The sequence below is a fragment of the Sinohyriopsis cumingii genome, unplaced genomic scaffold (genome assembly GCF_028554795.1).
Source record: "Sinohyriopsis cumingii isolate HCF-2022 unplaced genomic scaffold, ASM2855479v2 utg002715l, whole genome shotgun sequence".
Taxonomy (NCBI): domain Eukaryota; kingdom Metazoa; phylum Mollusca; class Bivalvia; order Unionida; family Unionidae; genus Sinohyriopsis; species Sinohyriopsis cumingii.
Genome location: NW_028316281.1, coordinates 365,325 through 390,000, shown reverse-complemented (window position 1 = coordinate 390,000; position 24,676 = coordinate 365,325). Strand labels below are relative to the sequence as shown.

The window sequence follows — 24,676 nt, the reverse complement described above, 5'->3', positions numbered from 1 at the left end:
ACCAGGACATCATGGAAACACACTAACACTTCACTCCGTGACGTTTGCTCCTAATAATTAGCTCATTATTTCCGGCTAGGAATATTTCCATGGCGCCGAATTCCAATAATCACACAAGTAATCACACAAATCTAAGAATTGCTTAAAACGGGGCGTTATAACCAAGTGCGCATACTCTAAATTTACTACAATATAACTAACTACTACGAATAGTTGTGGAAATTTTTTTTTTATATTTGTCGGGTTTTTTTTAAATATTGGTATTCCGAAGAAACAATTGTAGCTTTGAAGTTAGCTGATTAGCAGTTCAAATAGATTTTCACTAGGATGAGGAAAATGGTAAAAAAAAAAATGGTCCCTCAATATCAACGCACTCGAGAATGTCAAAGGGATTGGGTCTGTGAGAAAACGGATATTAGTTGCCTGATATTAGGAATAATTGAAAAACAATATCTGGCTAGATTTGCATCTCATCTAAAATGTTATCCTATGGCAAACTCTCATGATTCATAGGCTAAATGTATTACTTAAATGCATACACATTGTGTGTTCCACGCCCACGGATGTATTATTGCATATATTAATCGTACTATATGCACAATGTGCGACGTGGTACCTAACATGCAAAACATACATAAAACAGATGTTTGTCTTTAAAATATATATATCTACAAATACCAATCATGTGGCCTATTGGTTAGAGCGTCTGCCTCGGATGCGGGAATACCAATCATGTGGCCTATTGGTTAGAGCGTCTGCCTCGGATGCGGGAGGTCGTGGGTTCGATCCCCGGCCAAGCCATAACAAAGACTTACAAAAATGGTACCAACAGCTGCCTCGCTTGGCGCTCAGCATTAAGAGGTTAGTGTTAGGACTGGTCGGCCTGGTGTCAGGATAATGTATGCATTGTGGCAGTTTATAGTGATGTCTAGCACTGGGGCATCATGCCGCAAACATGTAGCATGATGTCCCACCCAGTCACATTATCCTGACACCAGGCCGACCAGTCGTAACACTAACCTGTTAATGCTGAACGCCAAGCGAGGCAGCTGTTAGTACCATTTTTGTAAGTCTTTGGTATGACTCGGCCGGGGATCGAATCGAACCCACGACCTCCCGCATCCGAGGCGCACGCTCTAACTACTAGGCCACCGGAGCGGTAATAATAATAACAATAACAAACAGATCATTTAAATCAAAGTATTTTCTTTGGAGGACATCAATAATTTTTTTAAAACTATCAACAACAACTTTGTGTGTCATAACTAAGTAACTAACAACCCAAATAAACAAATAAATAAATAAATAAATAAATAAATAAATAAAGCAGATTGTATTTTGAAAATGCTTCTGCCACCCTTCCATGTTAAAGAATAGCATACAAATAACCAACCTATACCTGGATACCTGAGAGATGCCGCACTAAACATTGCAGAAAGGATTTACAATTTTCGCACTAACATCCATTCTATATTTGGCTAGTATTACCTAAAAAAGGAAGAAAAAGAATCATCTGACAGACTTTCACAAATATTTCGACACAAATGTATTGTATCTCTCTGAGATGAGAACAATATAGAGACCTATTTAGAAATCGATATTCTGTATTGTACAATCTCCTTAATACAAGATATATAAACTGCCAGGCTTATATTGGAGCATCACAAGGCGATCGAAAGCGTAACAGACGTAGTTGGGACACTGATATATAATTAGATAAAGTAATAAAGAACAGACAAATTCCACCCCTATTCAGTTGTAGTATACATTACGAATGTATTATTCTAATAAGACAATGTTAATAGCAGGTTAAACTTCGGGCACGTGCATGTGAATTGTTATCAAGTTTGAAAATATAGTCGACGAACCACTCTTTTTTTTGTAAAGCCATATGTGCAACAAAAAAAATAGCGATAGTAGAATTTATTTTTATAATTCTCCTAAATTATTAAAAATCACAAAAGTAACTATTTTTAACTTCTATGGACATCTCCTTAATTTTTAATTTAGATTTTAGCATTACATTAACGTGAAGCCAGCAAAGCTCGACACCAAAGTTTAATTTAAATTAAATATACGAGATATCACAAGTAATTTAACAATCAAGTTTATAATAAAGTTCCATTTTTACAACTAATGCAAATGCCAAAGCCAACATGCTTTGTATACATGCAATGTGATGTACATCTTCCAATAACAGCTAGTGTAATTAAGTAAGGTTCGGTCTTAATGCAAACCAATTTAATGGAGACTTTACTTATTAAGGACAGATGAAACCAGAGCGTCTAATTTTCCATCCATTTGAAATAGTTTGTTTTCGATTACATTGACTTTAGCTTTAAGTTCTGACTGTTCTTCCTTCATTTTCTCAGTATAATCGTAGATGTCGTTTACAGCTTTATTTATTTCAATCAGCCCAACAGCACTTTCTCCTATAGACTCTTTGTTGTTTTTGGCATCCTTCATGGCGTGTATTGCTTTCAACAGCTTTCCATGTGTTCTCACCCTCCGTTCAGTATCATCAGATATCATTCGCATTTTCCAAAGCTTAAGTGCTTGTTTGATGACGTCGGAAGCTGCCGCTTTTCTAGCCTTGTCCAGCTGTACTCGCGAGACAAAATTGTGAACATATTTCTCCGCTCGAGATTGTTCCAGTTTGGAGGCTAGCACTGCAACCAACAATGCCGTGGTACCAACTCCCATGAGACCCGAGACTACGGAGACAACCCTTCCGCAGTAGGTGCTTGGGTACATATCTCCGTACCCGATAGTCAAAAATGTAATGGATATCAGCCACATAGAGTTGAGGAAACTGCTGGCATCATTCCCTGGATGGTAATAGACCTCACAGGTTCTCATTGCCCAACTGTCGATAAACAATATGGCCACCATTATGCTGATCAGCATCGTACCGGGCATAGAAGACATCAGTGCCTTGAATACAAAAGCGGTGTTTATCTTCACCTTGTTCAGGGCGCCTAGGCTTTGGGTAGATGTATCCGTCAGCAGCTTGCTGTGTACCACCATGAACCTGCCTAAAATGTACAGCCTCCCCAGCATCAAGATAGAAAATATTGCATCCAGGGAAACCATTTTTGACTGTCCATCGATGTCATGCGTCGGGACAAGGATGTTACCAGGTATAGGATGAATGGTACACACCACAAGTTCTGTAAGGATTTTCAGGTAAGTCCAGGGGAACCGAACAGCTAATCGCCAGTCTTCCCAACCATTGTCCGTCATGTGGATCTCAATCCCAGTAGCATGAAAAACGATTATTAACATCCACAGGAGAACCGTAGTTCCTGATATTATAAGCTTCAGTATAATCGATGCGGCAGAGGTCTTGTGAATCACACCTGCAATAAATAACTCATTTTCAACAAGCATGACAATGATGCTGATAATCGTAAGAGTGAGTTCTAAATTTACACAGTACAGCCTCCGTTGGAACAAACGTTTCCGGCGGCTAAGCCGGTAGCTAATGCTGTAGAACTTGCTCTCTTCGCGATGGAGGATTCTTCCATTGCCAGAGGTTGTCGTCTGGCTTACGTCATCCTCCACGTATTTGAAATACTTCCCATTGATTCTGTTTACGAGAGGAATCCCAGGATCCTCTATAACTGTACTCCCAGACATCTTGTTCTGAAATATATTGTAAAAGAGGTAATAAGAGTCGCTGTGTAGAAAAGTAGTTTGACCACATCTAAACTTTCGTTCTTTCTTTTCCAAATAGGCAACCCATTTCAGATATGTGGAACTGTTTGAGAGTTCCTTTCGGAACAGTTTGCTGCAGTCTTCCAGTATCAAACCGACTTAAAGTAAAGAAAGTTTGATTGGTTGGTTGGTGAGTTTGTGAGCGAAGTGGGGTGATGGGGTAAGTGGTCCAAAACTTCGTTAATATTATTGCCCAAAATGGAATTCAGTACGTATTGGCAACATGAAAGTAAATCATCTAAAAAAGGACAAGAAATGAATTGTATAATCATATATGATTTAAGACGATTATTGTCTTGGTTACTTTCCGGATGAATCCAACGACTGATCACGTTTACTAAGTGAATATATTTGTATCATTGCATGATATATTATTCTTAACATGACTAATTGATCAAATGCATTTTGCATCAATTCTTGTTGAAGTACATACATTGTAGTAGAAACATGTATAATAGGGTAATAGCTGCTTTTGTCCAATAATAGGTGTCATTAACCCCTTTTCATAAAATGTATAAATAGAATAAAATTTTACTTGAAATCTCTAGGCCAAGTATCGTTGACTAATATTGCCTTACAACTGTCTGATGGTGATTTTTCCTATTAATAATTCCTTAAAATTTTGAAAACTCCCTGTTTGATATATGATTTCCAATGCCCACTTCTGATTCCTTCCTTTTAAAAGTTTGTGAATTTAATGTATATTATATAGAGAGAGAATCCTCGTACCCATTTGGTTAATGATAACGTAAAACGGCTACATGTGGGACGCATATGAATCTTATCTATACAGAAGGGAACCAGGTCAGCATATGTTCCTGATATAAAACGATCTACATGTTTCAAAGAGAATTTTCCTGAACATTTTCCAAGATTATCGTCGTCATTTCCGAAACATTAGTAGAGATACGACAATAGCATCTATATATGGGACAATTAGCTGGGATTTTACTGTTCTCATGTTACGGTGAAAAATATCAAAACACTGGATAATCGTTGCTGCTTGCGTGTGGTATCGTGGCTTTGAAGCAGAATAGACCTATTTCCAATAAATCATTAAATCAGGAAATAAAGTTCCTTATTATATTATGCTGTATTTTATGGACCTAAATTCAGACACAGATCAGCCTGTCTTGACAACAAAGAGGAGAGTGGGTCGTTAAGACACAACTTCATGTCAGGGTAAGCATGTATGCGGTTTAGGATAACGGCGATATATGCTTTGTGTTAAGATCTCGATATATAGCAAAGATTCATAAATCTACATTGTAGAAAATGCAATAATGCATTTTGCAGTCTTTGCATAACATTCAGACTCCAATATTTATATGACCAATCCAGATATGATCGTAAAAGTACCTAGTGATGCTAGCTGGTTACTTGTTGAAGAATAAGATATAATAGCGAAAATTACCAAAATTTCGAACTGGGCACGTGGTAATGACAAGAAAAATAAAACGAACGTTTTAAAAGTGACTTAGCGTTAAAATCACAATTTTACAAAATATACTCTTCCATGAACATGCCATAGAACGCATAGCAAGGGAAAATATATAGAGGATATCAAGTGGGCCATGATTAAATACTGAAGGCTCGCAAAAGCTGGAAATTATTCAGCGAGTTTCATAAACGTAGTATTAAATCATTACCGTTTGAGATTATGTTTTTCACATAGTTATACATTTAATGCAGATACTGTAGAGATATACATGACAAAGTAATGTACCATATGTACTCGCTTATAAGTCCAATCCAGATGCATTTATACAACAGGACCCGCCATTGCATAATGGGACAGGGTATATGTTGTTTATTCTACTGATTACTCATAACAAAGTGCATTAAACCAGATCTGCCTGTGCATTTATGTGAAGACTGATCTGAGTCTGTGTAGTTTGCAGTTGGACCTTTAAGAAAGTACATACAGAAGACAGTGTGTACTTTACGATATTAATTGCAAGTTATTCTGGAAATATGGGAATTTGGTTGGTGAAGCACATAATTACATTACGCACACAATCATATACGGTATTTACATGTCAAAAGGTTTAGAACTGAAAATTTGCAATGATTGACATTAAAAATCGGTTATATATATATATATATATATATATATATATATATATATATATATATATATATATATATACGGAGTCCACATAAATTTTGCTTTGTTTGTCTTTAAATACTACTGTAAGGTGTGTGATCCAAAAGGTGAAAAAACATTTAGAGGAAATTTATGAACATCCTATATTCTTATATGAAATTACTTTTTGCATTTGTTTAGCAAGAAAACAGATAAGTATGGGTGCGAGTGTAAAGATGATATAAACGTACTTCTTAATTGTTTAAATAGATATTCTCAGTAAAACTGGCTTTGACCTATGATGACAATCAAGCATAATTTATAATTCAAAAATACAGTTAATCTAGACTTACTTTTGTTTTATCTTTCTACACTACCATTACGATAGTAACATAAAAGATAAAAGGAACTTACATATCTAAAAGTAATTTCAATATGTGCAAATGTTGCTATGATGCGTTTGTAGAGAGTTGGGAAGAGCAAACAACCAAACAATGTATATTTAGATTATGGTGGACAAAGACCCAAATTTTCCGGCCACTAAGTCAGTATTTCTGTATTGACGCCTTCTGTGGTCTCTAGGTCTAAGTACTTCATAGTGCCAAATTGGCGTCATACATCGAACTATTGCACTCAGTTTTGTACACCGTAAATAAGATTATGATTATATTATAGTAATGGAAGTAAAATTGATTATTCAGTAAATATTCCCTGTTGTGGACGGGAGCTGACAGAGGTAAGAATGGCAATCTTCGATAATTCACACAGTGGTTGCTGACATTTCTTGATCGAACGTAACAATCGGACGAGTGACATTGACAAGCATGTCTAAACTATTCATTGGCTTAAGAACATGAACGTGACATCATTACACAGAATGTAATCTCACTGAGACAAAGAAGGCTGTTAACAATCAACACAACAACAACAAAAATAACAAAAACAAAATCATAAAATAAAGTATAGCTAATTATTATCCTCATAAAACGGTATCCATCTCATGGGGAATCGTTACGCATCTAAATAATGACTGACAGCTTTTCGATATATCTTTAATATGGATAAGTTTAATGAAACTGAAATACACTTAATCAAGGTCTGTATAGTTGCAAGTTGTTGTTACAAAGGAGAAATCGCGTTCCTTTACGTTTTGTATGCATATTGTTGCTACTACAAATGAAGAACCGCGTTCCTTTAAGTTTTGTATGTATGTTGTTGCTACTACAAAGGAGAAATCGCGTCTTTAAGTTTTGTATGCATATATATGAATTATACACCGAAAATATATTTTACCAAAGGGCAGGTGTATTTCCATGATTGGGAAAATAAACTAATTCCATAACTGGTATCCCCACAGAAGCGATATATATATATATATATATATATATATATATATATATATATATATATATATATATATATATATTATACAAGGAGCTTGATCAATCCCTCAATCCCTTACACGTATGACAATTAATTAATAAATTATGCTGCATATCATCTAATTAACTATGATATATCCCCTTTTTGGGACTTTGAAGTAGAAGTACATCCATCCTTTCTCCTCCAATTTACTTCTTGGAAGCAAAATAAAATTATAAAGCACAACTTGTCTGAGAAAATGCTCGTCACCTATTGTTAATGTTATTCTTTTCGAACACAAATGCAAGGATTAATTGTTTTCCATTGTAAAATGGAGGGACCAGACAAAAAATGAAGTGTAATGACGGTTATTTAACGTAAAACTATAATAATGTATATTCCTCATGTATGCAACCTTTCGGTTACATGCCTACAGCATAAGGAGTAAAATATATAACTTACGATAATTGTGCGAACGGCTTCTCTAATCCTTAATCTCGTATCAATGTATTTTTCCATCTTTTCAATGAAAACTTAAAGTGAATAGGTCCCAGACTAGCAGCGTTTGACACTGGAGAAATATCGTGTCATGGTCCTCTTTTGTTGTCATCAATATCTGGTTGAGAGTGTGAATTTGTTTTCACTTTCTTTTTCTAAACAAAGTGAAAGTTCACTCGCACAGAAATGAAAAATTAGCTACTAATTATCATCAAAGATTCAAATAATCAAACACTCCATTACGATAGCGTCGAAGTTTACGTCACCGAAACTACTTATTTGATTTCCGGTGGTTTTATCGCTGTATGTGTATTATATCTAACTGAATGTTCTTGCCAATGACATTTCTCACTGATATTGCGGTAACATGGATCTTTTCATGTAATATCGTAACAATGTAATTTGGATTGATAATTCTGCTACACAGTCACTTCCAGATAGTTTCAGAAATGTACTAATACCTGCTTTAAAACCAGAAATGACCAAGACAATCAAAGCAACTATCACTGGAGAAATTAGAATTAGTTTCCTCTCTTAAAACACGCACCTGTTTCAGATATAGTCAGTGTAAAGTTGCCGATAATGCTCCACAATTTCGCAGTCATGGATTCACACAAGAGACTGGTTCCATTAGCAAATACCAAGAGAGCAAACGCATTTAGAGCCCAAGTTTCCATTCCAATATGATCTAGTCAATATTTATGCGTCACAACACATAGGATTAATGGGAAGTGCTTAACACATATTATTGAAAGAAAAAAAATCAGAACGCTCTCAGGTATTAAGTAAAGATTTTCGACGATTATGTTCCATGCCAGATATACTGATCAGGCGCAGATATGACGAAATATCTCTTTAAACTTCTCGACGGTTCCAGATCTTGCATGATCTTTTGTGATGAGTTGATAAGAGATGGGTTATTTTATCCAGATGATCCCATTTACGTAAAGAGTACACTATATAATAACTAAATATGATCTTACTCTTATCATAATGAATTACATCAATCATGTGAATTTGGAGAAAACCGTCTAACTTAAAATCTTAGATGGCACCAAACGCAACGCTTTTTTTAGTGTCATACAGCTTTATAAAGGCCGAATATATCCCTATTTAATATGAAACAGTTTGCCATTTGAAGACCGGCATATTGTTATTATGTAAATTCAGTCTTTCTTGAAAACCAGAGCAGATCATTTGTAATTGCAAGACTTGGTCATTTGATAGATAATGGGTGCTCATTTGAACAATAATACCACAACATAAACTTCATTATTATTATGGCTGTGTTCTTCGTCCATCATCTATGAGATATGTAAATTCACTAAAACATATTGAACATCAGTGAATTATATTTGTTTATTTGTGGTTATGTTTAATGTCTGTATCTATGTGTATTTTATTCGTTTGTTTTCGTCACTTTTACTGACCGTATTGCAGTGCAAACTAGAAAACTCGTGTATTAAAATATTCAATGTCGCATGCCTCTCCTGGAACTAAGTACATCCTTCGAGTTATGCGCAATATTCGGGTAATCCTGCTTTATATTGTCTAGATCTTTCCTGAAAGTTGATGTCCTTACCGTTTCAGTTATAATCATGAATATTGGACACGTGAAAATGATGCCGCTTGACTATTACCACATAATCGATGAACGTTTTGGTTAAAAACAGACAAATTACATTCTGTACTTAGAAGACTTTCAAATCAATCAAGCTTTGTTTAATTGGTCGATATTGTTAATATTCGAAGTGATATCCCGTGTTTACAGAATGCTCTTTTTCTCTTGAGTATATTTATGATCTATCGATATGATTGAAGCTGATTGCAGATTTTACAAGTAAACAATTGGTCTAACTGGTGACGAAAGCTAGCACTAAATATTCATTCAAACGTCCCCCAAAACTTCAACATGTTACATTAATGCACATGTCAAAAATATATCAACGTTCATCTAAATTATAATTACCCTAACATGATGTCTACAGTCTGCGATCCATATATTGATCCGTGAGCACAAAACGAGTTCACAAATTATTATCATGCAGAGAGAGAGAGAGAGAGAGAGAGAGAGAGAGAGAGAGAGAGAGAGAGTAGAAGTTACTATTAAATGAAGCGTCATATTTCAGATGTTAGTTTTCATATTTGATGTATCTTCATTACCCAATCATAACCTACAAAATGTTGTTATTAATGGTTTCCACAATGAATATGAAAGTGTACCAGTCTGTAGATTACAAGACCTATTAACAGCTGTATTATAAACAAGGTGTCGTAAGGTCAGTGAGTTATTTGCTCGATTGTTGCAGAATAGTACGGCGTTGTAATTGTAATTATGTGCAGTATATATACTTCATTACTAGAATCGTGATGCGTCTGATTGCTGTGCTGTTGTTCATTATAATGAGATTAAGAATATATATACGGATGTGACGCAATTTATTGATGTCTGTATGATAAGTAGTTGATACCGTGCTTTTATTACGACGTTGTTTACCATACAAGAGCGTATAGGTATTTCGTTGTGCACGAATGCGTGACCGGAAATGTAAGATGATTGATTGTTGGTTTAGTGTGAGACGAGATGGCTAAGGAAATATGCTAACGTCCTTGTGTTTTCACAGGAAGCTTTTAGGGGACAGACTTCTGGTACGGTTTAGTTCCGCGTCTATATGAGAGAGACGGAATAGAGACTATTGGAGAAGTCGATTATGAATCGAAGGATAGCTGGAGAGCAGAGTCAAGGAGGAGGAGGAAAAGGAGTCGAGGAGTAGATATTGGAATAGGAGTAGTTAAGGAGAAGGAGTTAGGAGGGAAGTCGGAAGGAGAGAATGAATTGGCGGGATAAGAGAGATACAGATGAGTAGAAAACAAGGACAGGTGGAAAAGCGATCTGACACTATAAATCACAGGATGCAATAGCCTATCACTTGGTCGAGAGGAAGAAGAGTGATTGGGAAATTATTATCGTTTGAATATTGAATTGTATTAAATTGTTATTCCTTTGAATTTCACCATTGTGTTCTCAATAATTTAACTGTCGGCATTTCTGGCCGGGGGCTTGGAGCTTTACCTCTCTCTATCACTAATTTCACTTCCTACAATATCGAGCCTGGGTGTGACTTACATAGTAATTTAAATAATATATTGGGAGCACCCCACCCCAACCCTACCAAACGCCACATGGTGCTTTGTTGTTATTTTTTATTTTGTACAGCTGGGCTAAGTTCTTCAGTTGTAATTTTAGCATACAACTTTGCAAATACCGGTTTGCTTCAATTCTCAATTCTACATTCGTCTCGTACGTTGACACCCTCCTCTAATTGACCAGTATTATTGTCTGACAAACATGTTGAGAGTTTCGTAAAATGTTCATGCAAATCACAGCAAGATTCGAAAACTCACGTGGATTTCCCTTTTTGTACATCATGTAGTTTTAGCCCTCTTGATCTGTCGAGCACATTCAGCAAAACATTTTGTATTCTTTTGTCTTCATTATGCAATTCCTTATATCTTCATCGGATTTGAAGGAGTTGTAATTAATCAGAGCTCTTTCATATAGTTTTCATTTATCTTTACAGTCATGATTAAATCAAGGAGCATTATATCTAGCACGAACATTACATTTCCCATTAGGAAAATGCACTATTTGTGAATTTTTGGTAATAAAGTTGGCCGATGCTTTAGCTGTTTCTTCGATCGATTATTGGTCTATGATTCCAATTCAATATTGCTATCTTTAAAGTGTTCTTCAAATTCCACAGTGTCTCCTTGCATATCAGCAAGGAACGCGGTTTTAAAATTTAGATTCCATTTATTCTGTACCATCATAAATTTCTTATAATTCAGATTTTTATTAGATATTTTAACGAGAAAGACAATAAGGTTGAAATTGATAATGGTCACAACAAAACATTCGAAAACTGAGGAATCACTGATTCCTTAAAAGGAATTGCATAAAAGCATGAAGGTCTAGTACACTTCCAGCTATCTATAAATTACAGCGCTACAAGGACGTGGCAAGGATATTGTTACGCCATTTAACGAGGACATATATAATGTACTACTATTTTTATTAGTTGAACTAAACTACATAGGAACGTTAGTAATAATTGAGAACATAACAGTAACAGTCATTAATTATTCGTGTTTTTGTTAAATTTGACATCCATCAGCTGCAGTTTTTTATTTGTCAAAGGTATAGATGGTGGCATCAACTTTATGTTGGAACGAAATGTGCTCAATGCAAATAACAATGAAAAATAAAAATCATCAGTCATTTAAACATTATCTTATTGATAATCTATTGAAACTTTTAACGCCACCTTTTTTAACTTCTTTGATTCACACTGAAAAGTAGCTGGCCACTACCGTTATGCTTAGCTGTCTCACTGAAATGCCAACAAAAGTTTCACCCACTACCTCTAGATCTAATGAGATAATTGCCAGTATCTAACCGCCAACTATACTAACCAATGGTTGCCGATCCACATCGACATTTGGCATACTGCTTAAAGAAACTTGTCCACTCATTTTAATTGTTACATTGTCATTGACCGATGAATATACCTAAGATTAATCAATGCAGACTCTGAAAATAATAGCACTTTCCCGCTTCAAATTGCTCCAATGTAAACCTTTCATAGATATTCTTTTTCAGGTATATTTTATAACTGTGCCGTTACCGTCCACGCTTACATATAAGGTACCGAAGATCTGGCCGCCGTAATTGGACATTAAAAATTTACAAATTGCATATTTGTCAAAGGAAACATTCTACAAGTATAAATATTTTATTTATTCTTAGCAGTTGTCAGCTAATGCAAATATTAGAAAAGGTGGTACTAATACGTTGTACAAAGAACATGATTAAAATTGCCCTGTACTATGCTGCTGATGGCAAGAAGGTTTATAAATTCTTGCTAGGAAAGTCCAAAACTTTACCACTGTTAAAGGAAAAATAAACAATATACTTAAGAAAACGTCTGCGATGTACTTAGCTGTAAATTTATATATCAAAATTCATAGGGAGCGAGTGAAGTATAATTCCAGTGTCAGCAAATTAAATCCACACCCTTTATCTTAATTGCTATTGATATTTACTTATCTTTAAAAAAACAATACTTGCATTTTGTTTTTATTGGTCATCTTGCAGACTTCAGTACTATGTTAGGCGGAACAATCTGATTATTTTCCTTGGAAATGAAACAAAACACGTGATTTGTCTTCATATCGACAGTACCCGGAAACTAAATTTGATATTTCGTCCCCTGGTGTACAAAAGACTATAAGAATTTTGGCATGATAAATCCTGCCTAAAAATAATCGGTTGGATGTTCCTTTGACAACGGATCACTGCATACTCTTCCTCAAATACAAATGAAGCCACATTAATATAGATTTCAATAAACTCTACTTTATTTGGGCGCAGTTTGAACGCCTTTTATATTTCATAGGTGATAATAAACTAATTCCTGTCGAAGAACGCTAGTTACAGAAAAAATAAAATGAACCAACTATGACCAGATTGAAACCATAAAATAACCTACAGAATCGCAAATAAACTTTAAGGGATATATAGAAGAAGTTTCATTACATAAAGTAGGAATATAAGTGTAATTAACGTCTCCTTCAATATATATTTATTGTATTATTATAAGGTACTGGGAAATAATAATAATAATAATAATAATAGTGAGGACTAAGTACAGAATTAAATTTTTAAAGGTGCTAAGCGGTTTACAGTATTAATTACCTTATAAAGACATATATTTAGACACGATTACAAAAACAAACACGGTGAAATGGCACAAAATAATTCAGCGTAAGGAAATATTAGTTCTTAAGTCTGTTCTTGCATTCTAAATAGGTGAGATTTTAGAGAACTCTTGAATGAGATCACAGTGTCATTGTGTCTGAGTTCAGGAGGCGATTTGTTCCAGGTAACTGGGCCCTGGTACACAAAAGAATGTTGTCCGTAGGACTTGGTTTTGATATTTGGAATAACGAAAATGTCAGAATAGAAGCGTAAGTACTTAAAAAGGTGTGTGCACATAGCAGAGGTCAGATATGTATTTTGGACTGGGGACAGCCAACGAAATGTAATTTACCGAACATTCTTTGTGTTTGATTCTGAAGCAGTGGAGGATATAACGTAGCTGGGAGGAGTGCTCGGTTCTTAGTACTCTAATGATGATCTGAGTAGCCATGTTGTTAGCTTATGCGTATGTTGGTGACATGCTTGTCTAATGAGAGACAGAGTGAGACAGGTTTCGTACTGATTGTATGTATTTAATGCTGGAAATGCTGATACTTATTGTTTGAGGTAAAGCATATCAATGAGAAAGTCTTTAATGGTGATCAGAATGTCTTCGGTTTTCTCATCATATATCTGCAGCTTATTACATGTCGTCCGTGACTTCACATCGAAAATGCCCTTCTCTACGTCTTGGGTGGTAGCATCCACATCAATTGGATGAATAGATTTGAACCTCTGACTGTCATCACCGTGCAAGACTTTGGACACCGGATGACGATATAAGACACTTGAGTGGGGCTGTGTGTATTGAATGAAGTGAACGAGCCCAAGATTAGAACTATGTGGAACACCTAAACAAAATACACTGGGCTGGAATGTTTGCGTCCTTTCGACGAAATATGACTTGGCCATAACACTGTATCACGAATGCCAAATACATGAAGGAAATGATGAAATAAAATATCATGGTTTATTTATTAAATGCTGCAGATAAGTCAAGGAGGGTGAGGACTGTGGTATTTCCACTATCCAAAGCAGAAAGGTCAGTAACTACTTTCAAAAGGTCAGTTTTGGTTTTGCGGCGATTGCGACATATGGACTGCAAAGTGCTAAAAGACATTTTAAATTCCAGTGAGATACCAGTTGGGGGAGAACAGCCTTTTCTAACATTTGGACATGAATGGGAGGTTAGAATAAATGCGGTAGTTTTTAAAATCGTTAGAGTCAGGTTTTGGTTTCTTCCACAGCAGCTTTAGGATGGCTTTGAAAAATGACGTGCATTCAGCATATGAGAGATATATGTTAATAACATCGGTTTCTGAATGTCGGAAGTGGATCAAGTTCACATGATTGTGGCACTCTCTTTATCAGGGCTGTAAGTAAGAAATTCGTCAAAAAAAGGTTCAAATTTTGTTCAACGTTGCATTTGAAGTCTGCATCAGAACTGTGTGGTGAGTCTGGACGACAAGTCGATTGAAACTGTAGTGTCAAGCTCATTTCTAATGGTTGCACCTTGTCACTGAAGAAATTGGCAAATATGTCTGGAAGGTCGACTGGAGAAAAGGTCGTTGGAAGTGGTACACATTAGTTTTTTAATTTGTTAGCAATATGGAAGAACTATTTGCAGCTGTAGCTTGCTTTGATCGTAGTACTGAAGCAGGTTTATCTCATTGTATGGGCTGTTTGTGGCATTCATCTTAGCAGCTTCATAGATTTGTTTATGACTAGTAAGACCAGATGAAAGCCAAAGCCTCTCAGTCTTACGACGTTATCTGTTAGTAGTGCGAAGCAGGGCCCCGTTTCACGAAGCAACGTAAGATAACCCACAAAATTTTCATAAATTTTAAGCGTAAGAAAATCCTAACGCTATTTTCTACGTGCGTTTCACAAAAATATCCGTCTGAAACTTTCGTACGTCTTCTCAAAACTTTGACGTATGCTACTCTTTTGTATGGAGGTAGGTAATAAGTCAGTAAAATGTAATAGGATTCCTGCAACATTTTTACGAAGTCGAAGACGAACAACACGAGAAGAACAACAATGATAACACAGTGACTAAAAATATCGGCAAAATGCCTTGATATATTGAGTATATTGAACAAATATAAGTATTATTTCATGGTGGCCCCATTCTCCGTCCCGTGCCCAAAACAAAACATTTAAACCAAAACCTTCAAAGAGCATTTTCATTTGTGTTTTAACACATTTTATCCCTTCTTTTCTTTTTTTTTTTTTTTTTTGCTCTTCTAAACTTCAAATAAAATTACATTAGTGGGACATGAAGACATTTCTTTAGATCGGGGATCTTCTCCAAATTATCTATCTCCCTTCCTGTTTCTCTCATCCCATCCCACCCCCACCTCCACATACACACCATAGATTCTCCCAACACCAGGTCTGGGTTAATCACTATAACGGATTCATTTCTCCTACTATGTAACAAAAGATTTATTTTATTTGCTTAATAATAAAATCATGCAAAGAGATAAAATTCGAGAAGCTATTAGGTTCAGGTCAATTTAAACAGTGAGTTATTTATCTTACTTTTTTATCCACTATGTTCTAACAAGTTTGAAAAGTGTACTAAATAGCTTGAATATTGGAAACCATATTTGTTGGTGTTTTTAAAAAAAATACGTAACCTTCACTGGTGAAAGTTATCAAAATAACCTAATAGACAATGAAGTCTAATTGAATCAGGAATGTAGGTATATAAACAAGTCACCAATTTCATTAGTCAGAGTCAATCAATGAAGGGATATTGATTTGGTCCAGCCCATACGTACGTTCTTATTTCTGTTATAAGTCTGTCTGTTTCGAGAAGACTTTTAGCAACATAGGGCAATAACCATTCAAAGTATTCAAATGAATTAGAATATTAAAATGAATTAGAATTTCAAAGAAAAGGATTCGGTCAGGTTGTTATTTCAACAAAGAGGAAGCCAGTATAGGCCGAAGAAATGTGACGAAGGCAATAAATATGCAATCAACAAAACTTATGGAATGTAGTTGATAATGGTGTAAGCTTTCCGTAGTGAGAATGTCAGTTTTGAAAAACAGGGGCGGGGGCGATGGCATCGCAAATTAATCTGCATATAAAATCGAGCGCTTCACAAAAAGATTCTGGTCTGTAACAGTTTGAACCTTTTAAACGACAGTCTATTCATACAGAACCATGAGAAGTCAGAAATTTTGTATTTGTGTTTTAAGAGAAAAGTGTTAGTAACAACGTTGATTCAGGACTACTACCGCCATCTTCATACTATGGTCGTCCAATCTTTACAGAACGTAAACTTACGTTGATGATGCTCTACAGTTTTGCACGTTTTGACAATTTCACAAGAAAGATAAGTCTGTAAACCACGTCCAACATATATTTAAAATAGAATAAATTAATATGGAGTTTCCTTTGCTATGGAATTTCATGACGCCTGTTAAGATTACATGAGAAAGCATTATGATAATTAAGAAAGCACGAGGAAAGGCTTTAGCCGCTTCCGTATCACATGCATCTTGGTTGTTTGTTTGGGTTTTGGAAACTTTTGCTTGTTTTGTGTTGTTTTTTTTTATTTCCGTTTCTTTCATCTGTCATAAAATCTCATCAGCGACTACTATTGGTTATTGGTGGAATTAACGATTATTCGAGAAGCATGACAACGCACTAATAATTTTTTGACTCATGGTAATATCTACAAATTGTAAATTGTTTATTTATTTAATTAGCTTTACCAAAAAGGATTCAGTGGTATGTCTCAGACAAAAGCGAGTTTCCATTCTAAAATAATTCAGGAAAAAAGAATGAGTTCCCTTGATAACATAACTACGAGGGCAACGCAAAAGCTAGTTATGGTCAGTCTGATTGGAGTCGAGATCGCCGTCATCAAATATGAGTATTTATCGATTTTAGCCAGGTTGAATAATGTATAATACGCATTAATGTATGGTTAAGGAAGCTTTTGCTGAAAGACCAGATCAGTAACCATAAGGTTTTAAAATCTACATTGTACGTACAGTGCGTTTGTGGGATTCAGTGTGCGTGTGTGTTTGTGTGTGTGCGTGTGTGTGTTGGATTTTTAACGTAGTTTTAACTATTTCTGTTTCAGTTATATCGCTACGATGTCTGCATTGTAGCAGTTTTTAGTGACGTGTAGAACTGGGGCATCATGCCGCATACATGTGCTAACACAAACCTGTTAATGGTGAGCGCCTTAGCGAGGCAGATGCTAGTATAATTTTTATAAGTCTTTGGTATGACTCCATAGGGGTTCGAACCCCTGACCTCCCACATCCGAGGCAGAGTCTCTAACGATTCAGGCCACCGGACCGGTCTTGGGATTCAGAGAATTTTGTAACTGTGGTTTCGTCTCCCTTTAGCCTAACTGTAGCCGTTACAGGGTTTCAAGGGTTGTCATCGCCGGGGACGGTTGTGGGAGATAAGCACCCACTTCCCTTGGAAATCTCCGAATGGCTTGCGTCTGATAGAGCCTCTGACAACCAAATCCAGCTCCAGGACTTCACGAGTGGCGGAACCTGTTTAAACTGACTGGAGAAGGGATGACAGGCGAGCTTCTGGCGCCTCAAAACCAGATGCTTCGGGCAGATGGAGCTCGTTAACCTTGGGTGGTCGCCCATCTAGGAGAAGGTAAACTCCGATTTCAAACCTTCGCTGCCTTGCGACATACCCTCTCAGGGGAAAGGCTAAGGGAGTAAACCCCAACAGATAATCCGGAGTCGGAGTCCCTAAGGCGACTTGGCACTGATTTCAGTATCATCTCGGCAACTCCTGCGAGCAGCTGGTGCCATGACGTATCGGCTTGTCCTTTCCTTTAGATCCATCAGCTGCGTGGAGAGGGGGGATGATCTGCATGGGCAACAGTTGATTCTCCATATCACCCTCCCAGGCTTGCGGCCTGGAGAGGACACTCCAGCTTCGCTCCATAGCGTCGATACAACACGGGAAGCAGCAGTTTACCGATTATAAGTCACCGCTCGATTGGCGTAGAGCCAGACGCCAGGGGTTGCTTCCGACGGTGGGAGAGACCAACATGTTTCACTGGACAGCTACCGCCCGCCTCAAACTGGGCAGCCCCCAGCCAATAAGGTGCCGTCCCGCCACAGTTCGCCTACCTTGCTGGGTGCGTAAGGCTTAAGGTACGCGAGTACCTGACAAGCGGACTGCAACTACTGCACCAAGAAATAACAAAATAAAAATAAAAAAAGAAGACTTCAATCCTCAAGCTAGGTACTTGGAATGTCCGGACCATGCTGACTGAGCTTTCAGATGATCTCCAGACAATCAGTGATGTTCGTATGACTTCAGTCATCAACGACGAACTTGCAAGGCTCCAGGTCGACATCGCCTCACCACAGGAGACACGACTACCAGATTCTGGGTCCCTCAGAGAAAAGAACTACACATTCTCCTGGCAAAGAAAGAGTGCAGATGAAGCCAGAGAGTTTGGTGTTGGATTCGCTGTCAGGAACACTCTGCTGGGAATGATAGAACCCTGCCAACAAGGAAATGAAAGACTGCTATCCCTCTGCCTCCACACCACAAACGGGCCTGTCAACCTGATCAGTGTTTACGCTCCCACACTAAGATCCGCCACAGATACCAAGGATGAGTTTTATGATGAATTAAACTCACTCATTGACAAAATTCCCAAGAAAGAGAACTTGATTTTGCTGGGCGACTTCAATGCTAGGGCGGGTGCCGATCATGACTCTTGGCCCTCCTGTCTTGGCAAGTTTGGCGTTGGGAAGATGAATGAGAATGGGCAGCGCCTTCTAGAGATGGACTCGTACCACGAACTCAGCATCACCAATTCATTCTTTCAGACAAAGCCACAGCACAAAGTGTCTTGGAGGCATCCCAGGTCTAAACACTGGCACCAGCTGGACTTAATCATTACAAGACGGTCAGCCATGAAGGGTGTACTTCTTACCCGTACCTTCCACAGTGCTGACTGCGACACCGACCACTCGCTGGTGTGCTGCAAAATGAAGCTTCAGCCAAAGAAGATCCACCGCTCTAGGCAAGAGGGTCAACCACGCATTGATGTGAGCAAGACATCATATCCAGACAAGGCTGAGGAATTCACATATGCTCTTTGCAGGACGTTTGACTCAGAACCCCCCAAAGGCAGTGCCAAAGAAAGATGGGATTACATCAGAGAGACTGTATACAGCACAGCCACACGGATCTTTGGTAAGAAGCAATCAAAGAACGATGACTGGTTTGAGGCTAACTCTGCCACACTCATGCCAGCCATAGAAGAGCGTCGCAATGCTCACCTGCAATACAAGCGATCCCCCTGTCAAAAGACACCTCAAGCATACGGGTCTACCAGAAGCAAAGTGCAGAAATTAGCAAGGCAGTGTGCCAATGAATACTGGCTTCAGCTCTGTCAGAGTATCCAGTCAGCAGCAGATATTGGAAACATCAGAGGCATGTACGATGGCATAAAGAAATCAATGGGTCCCACGAAGAAACTGATAGCACCACTGAAGTCTGCCACAGGTGATACCATCCACAACAAGGGCAAGCAGATGGAGCGTTGGGTGGAATATTACTCCGAACTGTACTCCAAAGAGAACCACGTGAACAATGATGCCCTCAACGCCATTGAAAACCTCCCTCTGATGGCCGAACTGGATGAGAAACCTACTGTAGACGAACTAAACAAGGCCTTAGAGAAACTGTCACTAGGTAAAGCCCCAGAGAAGGATGGCATCACAGCAGAACTCATCAAGTGTGGATGTAGCGTACTTCTCACACACCTGCACGACCTCCTCTGCCAGTGCTGGGACGAGGGGGCAGTGCCTCAGGACATGAGAGATGCTAACATCATAATCCTGTACAAGAACAAGGGCGACAGAAGCGACTGCAACAACTACATATCACTTCTCAGCATCGTGAGTAAAGTTTTCGCACGCGTCATCCTGAACAGACTGCAGACGCTTGCTGACAGAGTTTACCCAGAGTCGCAGTGCGGGTTCCGCGCAGAGAGGTCCACAATCGACATGATTTTCTTTGTCAGGCAACTGCAGGAAAAATGCAGAGAACAATACAGACCCCTCTTCCTGGCCTTTATAGACCTCACCAAGGGATTTGATCTGGTCAGCAGAGACGGACTCTTCACAATCCTGGCGAAAATTGGTTGCCCTCCAAAGCTGCTAAGCATGATCCAGTCCTTCCACGATGACATGAAAGGCACAGTGCAGTACGATGGCTCAACATCCGACCCCTTTGACATCCGCAGTGGAGTTAAACAAGGCTGTGTCCTTGCCCCCACGCTCTTCGGTATCTTCTTCTCAGTCCTGCTCAAGCACGCCTTTGGGACGTCCACAGTAGGGATTTACCTGCACACACGATCAGAGGGCAGACTGTTCAACCTGGCATGACTGAAGGCAAAGAGCAAAGTGCGTGAAGTAACCATCGGGGACATGCTCTTCGCAGACGATGCTGCTCTAGCCACCCACACAGAAGCTAAGCTTCAGCACCTGATGGCCCGCTTTGCTAAAGCATGTGATGAGTTTGGGTTAACCATAAGCCTAAAGAAAACAAACGTGATGGTTCAGAACGCGGACCCCCCAAGCATCATCATCAACAACTACGAACTTGAGGTGGTGAGTCGGTTCATGTATCTCGGCTCTGCCATCACCAACAACCTCTCGCTCGATGCTGAGCTCAACAAGCTGATCGGAAAGGCATCAACAACTCTCTCCAGGTTGTCGCAGAGAGTGTGGAACAACAGCATGCTGACCATGAACACCAAAATCACCGTGTACCGTGCATGCGTGCTAAGCACTCTCATGTATGCCAGTGAAACCTGGACTCTGTACACCTCACAAGAGAAAAGACTGAGCGCCTTTCACATGCGATGCCTCCGACGCATACTCGGGATCACGTGGAGCGATCGAGTAACAAACAACGAGGTGCTCGAGCGTGCCAAGATTCCCAGCATGATCACACTCCTCCGCCAACGCCGCATCAGATGGCTGGGCCATGTACGTCGGATGGTTGACGGACGAATCCCCAAAGACATTCTTTATTCGGAACTCGCCTCTGGCAAAAGGTCGATCGGACGGCCACATCTCCGCTTCAAGGATGTCTGTAAGCATGACATGAAAGCCCTTGATATTGATGTACTGGGAAGAGCTTGCTGGCGACATGCTCTGATCACTGGTCTGAAAGCCGGAGAGGACAAGCAACGCTTGCTAGCTAATGAAAGACGATCAAGTACAGCAAGTGCAGCAGGGACTGCCACTCCCGCATTGGACTACTTAGCCACAACAGACGCTGCACAACCACCAACCGGGACATCTCTCATGGGCGTAGTTCCATCGTCTCTCGAGACTAACGGATGCCAACAAGCCGTTACAATGGTACATCCTGCCTACTGTATACAGTACATCTGTGCTTAAGTTTTCTTTTTTTCTGATGGAGGAGCAAATGTCCAGTTGGAAATTTTTTTTTATTAGGGGTTGAATAATTCTCAGGTACATTTATAACTGTGCCAGGTAAATGGTTTTGAAAACAGAAGATCTGGTACGATTAATAATGAATCGGAAGCTGACATAATGTGTAATCACAGGATTTTTCCATGATCTGCTATAATATCGTGCGTGTGATATGAAGTCAAAACGATCTACTTAACTCCATGATAGGTCGAATTTTGATTTAACGATCTTACTGTAAATATTGACCCGAAAAGAAAAGAATTAAAAAGCTGAAGGTAAAGGATTTGCCTAAACAAGATATGCAAATTCTAGTAACTTTCTACATACACTCTAGAGTACGCCATGAAAGAAAATGCAGTAATAATGTGACCGCATGTCTTTCAGATTCTTGTAGAACAATTGTTCTAACATAATAATAACATCCTCACGAAATGGCCTTTATTGAGATTGATTATGAAGGTAGAGTATGACCCGAGCAAAATGTTATCGCGAATAAAAGGTTTCGCCCAAACAATGCAAATCTATCCACACAATTGTTTTTTTTTATTGCACAGTACACAATAAATAGCAAATACAAATGAAACAACAAACTACCTCAGCGAGATTATGGTTTACAAAAAAATGTTTGCTAGTATTTTAAATGACCTTGTAGAAAAACACATAAGAAGAAAACAAAAGAGACACATCATATATTTGATAGATAATGACTAAAGCTTCAGTGTAGAAACGCTCTCCTATCAGACAGATAATACATGATGATTGACCATAAGGGAGATGAATCATTCATGTTGTACTATTTGTATCGCTGTACTCTACATTTTCCTATTAGCAGCAGTGCAGAAGTGTTCGGCTTGTCAACACATACTGGTAATAACGTAGGCGTACGTATGGTCACCGTGTCACATAACTTTCATCGCACCGTTTAACATTAAAACCTTAAAACCGTAATCATTTATGTATGATTGTGGACAAATTTTGCTGGAAATCAAGAGATTCATATTTGGCATAATCCCATGGTTATGGGGAGCGGTGAAGATTTATTAAATGATGTGGGTACTATGTTCATGCTTCAATGATTTTCGGTTGAATTTGAAAGTAACATAAAATAAATGCGGCAAACCGAAAGGCACCTTACGTTACTGGCAAAGCTTTAAGTTTTATATCTGTTATTACTGAATTTGCTACATTTCTTCACAAAGTAGAATTTACATTTGGGCTGTAAAATGTGATTGATTTCAATGTAAAAGGATGCAAGATAAAAAGCCGACTTACCCATTTCTCTATGTCAGGGACATGATAACACCTGTTAGAATAAAGATAAGCTAGCCTTCTCTCTCTCTCTCTCTCTCTCTCTCTCTCTCCCTCTCACACACACACACAGGGGGACATTTTTTAGCATATGGATACAGAGTTATGTAAAAGACTAACAAATATGGTACTAACAGCTGCCTTGCTTGGTGCTCAGCATTGAAAGGTTAGTGTTAGGACTGGTCGGCCTGGTGTCAGGATAATGTGACCTGGTGGGACATCATGATACATGTCTACGGCATGATGCCCTAGTGCTAGACATCACTATAAGTTGCCACACTGCAGACATCGTAGCGATATGACTGAAAAATGTTGAAGCTACGTTGAAAATCCAAATCACACACACACACATACACACACACACACAGACACGTCGTTCAAATACCAATGAGATCTGATACGTAAGGTAAAGAGAAGCATGAACTCTGTTTCGCGATATGGTACTTTTATGTCAGACATAGGAATGGGATGATGGTTTATTGTCTTATCCTAAAGGTTACATTAGTCGATGGTTCACTATATCCATTCTCGGCAAAATTTAACATATCCTTAACATGTAAATATATTAACGGCTCTCGTAAGGCAGATACAAGTGTGAATGTGTCTGCAATCATGCAAGACCTCTAATCTTTGCTGCACTTAATTATTTTATTCTTTGTAAATTCCCGATTTTGCCACTTGTTTCTTTGTAGATTTCATTTTTCGTTGGGTTTTTCAGCCAAATGATGATCACTGTCTGAAAACATTATATCCATCGTTCAAATTTATGTTTGTGATATTGTAATATATATATATATATATATATATATATATATATATATATATATATATATATATATATATATATATATATATACTGTTATAGATTTGTTAGGAATTTATATCTAATAATTAGACAAATCGTAATAATGCCATGAATTCATTCATATTAAAGTTGTCGTTATTGTTTGTGATTTCAACATAAATTGTGTTACGGTAAAATTATTTCGCTGCCGACATCATGAGCTACAATAATTAATTTTGGAAATGACTTCTTCGTTCCTCAAAAATTGGAAAACTTTTTTTCTAGCATTATGATCTAACATTTGAAATTTTGTTTTATCTAAATTCATACGCACAATTAGAGTATTATTCAGAAATATTGCATTCCTATATTCATAGCTACAATGTACCTAGCACATCAACACATCGCACAAATATAATTTAATTAAGAGTATTACTTAAGAGAAAACATAATAGGGAAACAAATAACCATCTTACCCCTAGGACTAACATGGTATGTTATGTGCGTCGACCTTAAATTGAGTGGAACTATCTTCAGAAGCGCCTTTATCTGGCGAATATACATGTCATGTTATTGAACGAAAAGGTCACCTGCTAGACAAGAGAATATACGGGCAAACTGAATGGAAATAGAGGACATTTGCACCATAGTTATTTGTGACTTTTATGATGAGCAATTTGTTTATCGCACAAATTTTCTA

At 37.9% G+C, this 24,676-nt stretch overlaps 1 protein-coding gene across 2 annotated transcripts in view; it reads right to left on the bottom strand.

Annotated features, from left to right (window-relative positions):
• Positions 1-2,044: 2,044 nt before the first annotated feature.
• The window catches only part of LOC149770085 (small conductance calcium-activated potassium channel protein 2-like), a 30,020-nt gene continuing 7,388 nt past the window's right edge, over positions 2,045-24,676 (bottom strand). For both annotated transcript variants that reach the window (XM_089949415.1, XM_089949416.1), the window contains exon 2: positions 2,045-3,645. In XM_089949415.1, coding sequence (XP_089805541.1) covers positions 2,254-3,645 — 1,392 coding nt within the window. In that variant the 3' untranslated portion in view covers positions 2,045-2,253. The remainder of the gene's footprint in view (positions 3,646-24,676) is intronic.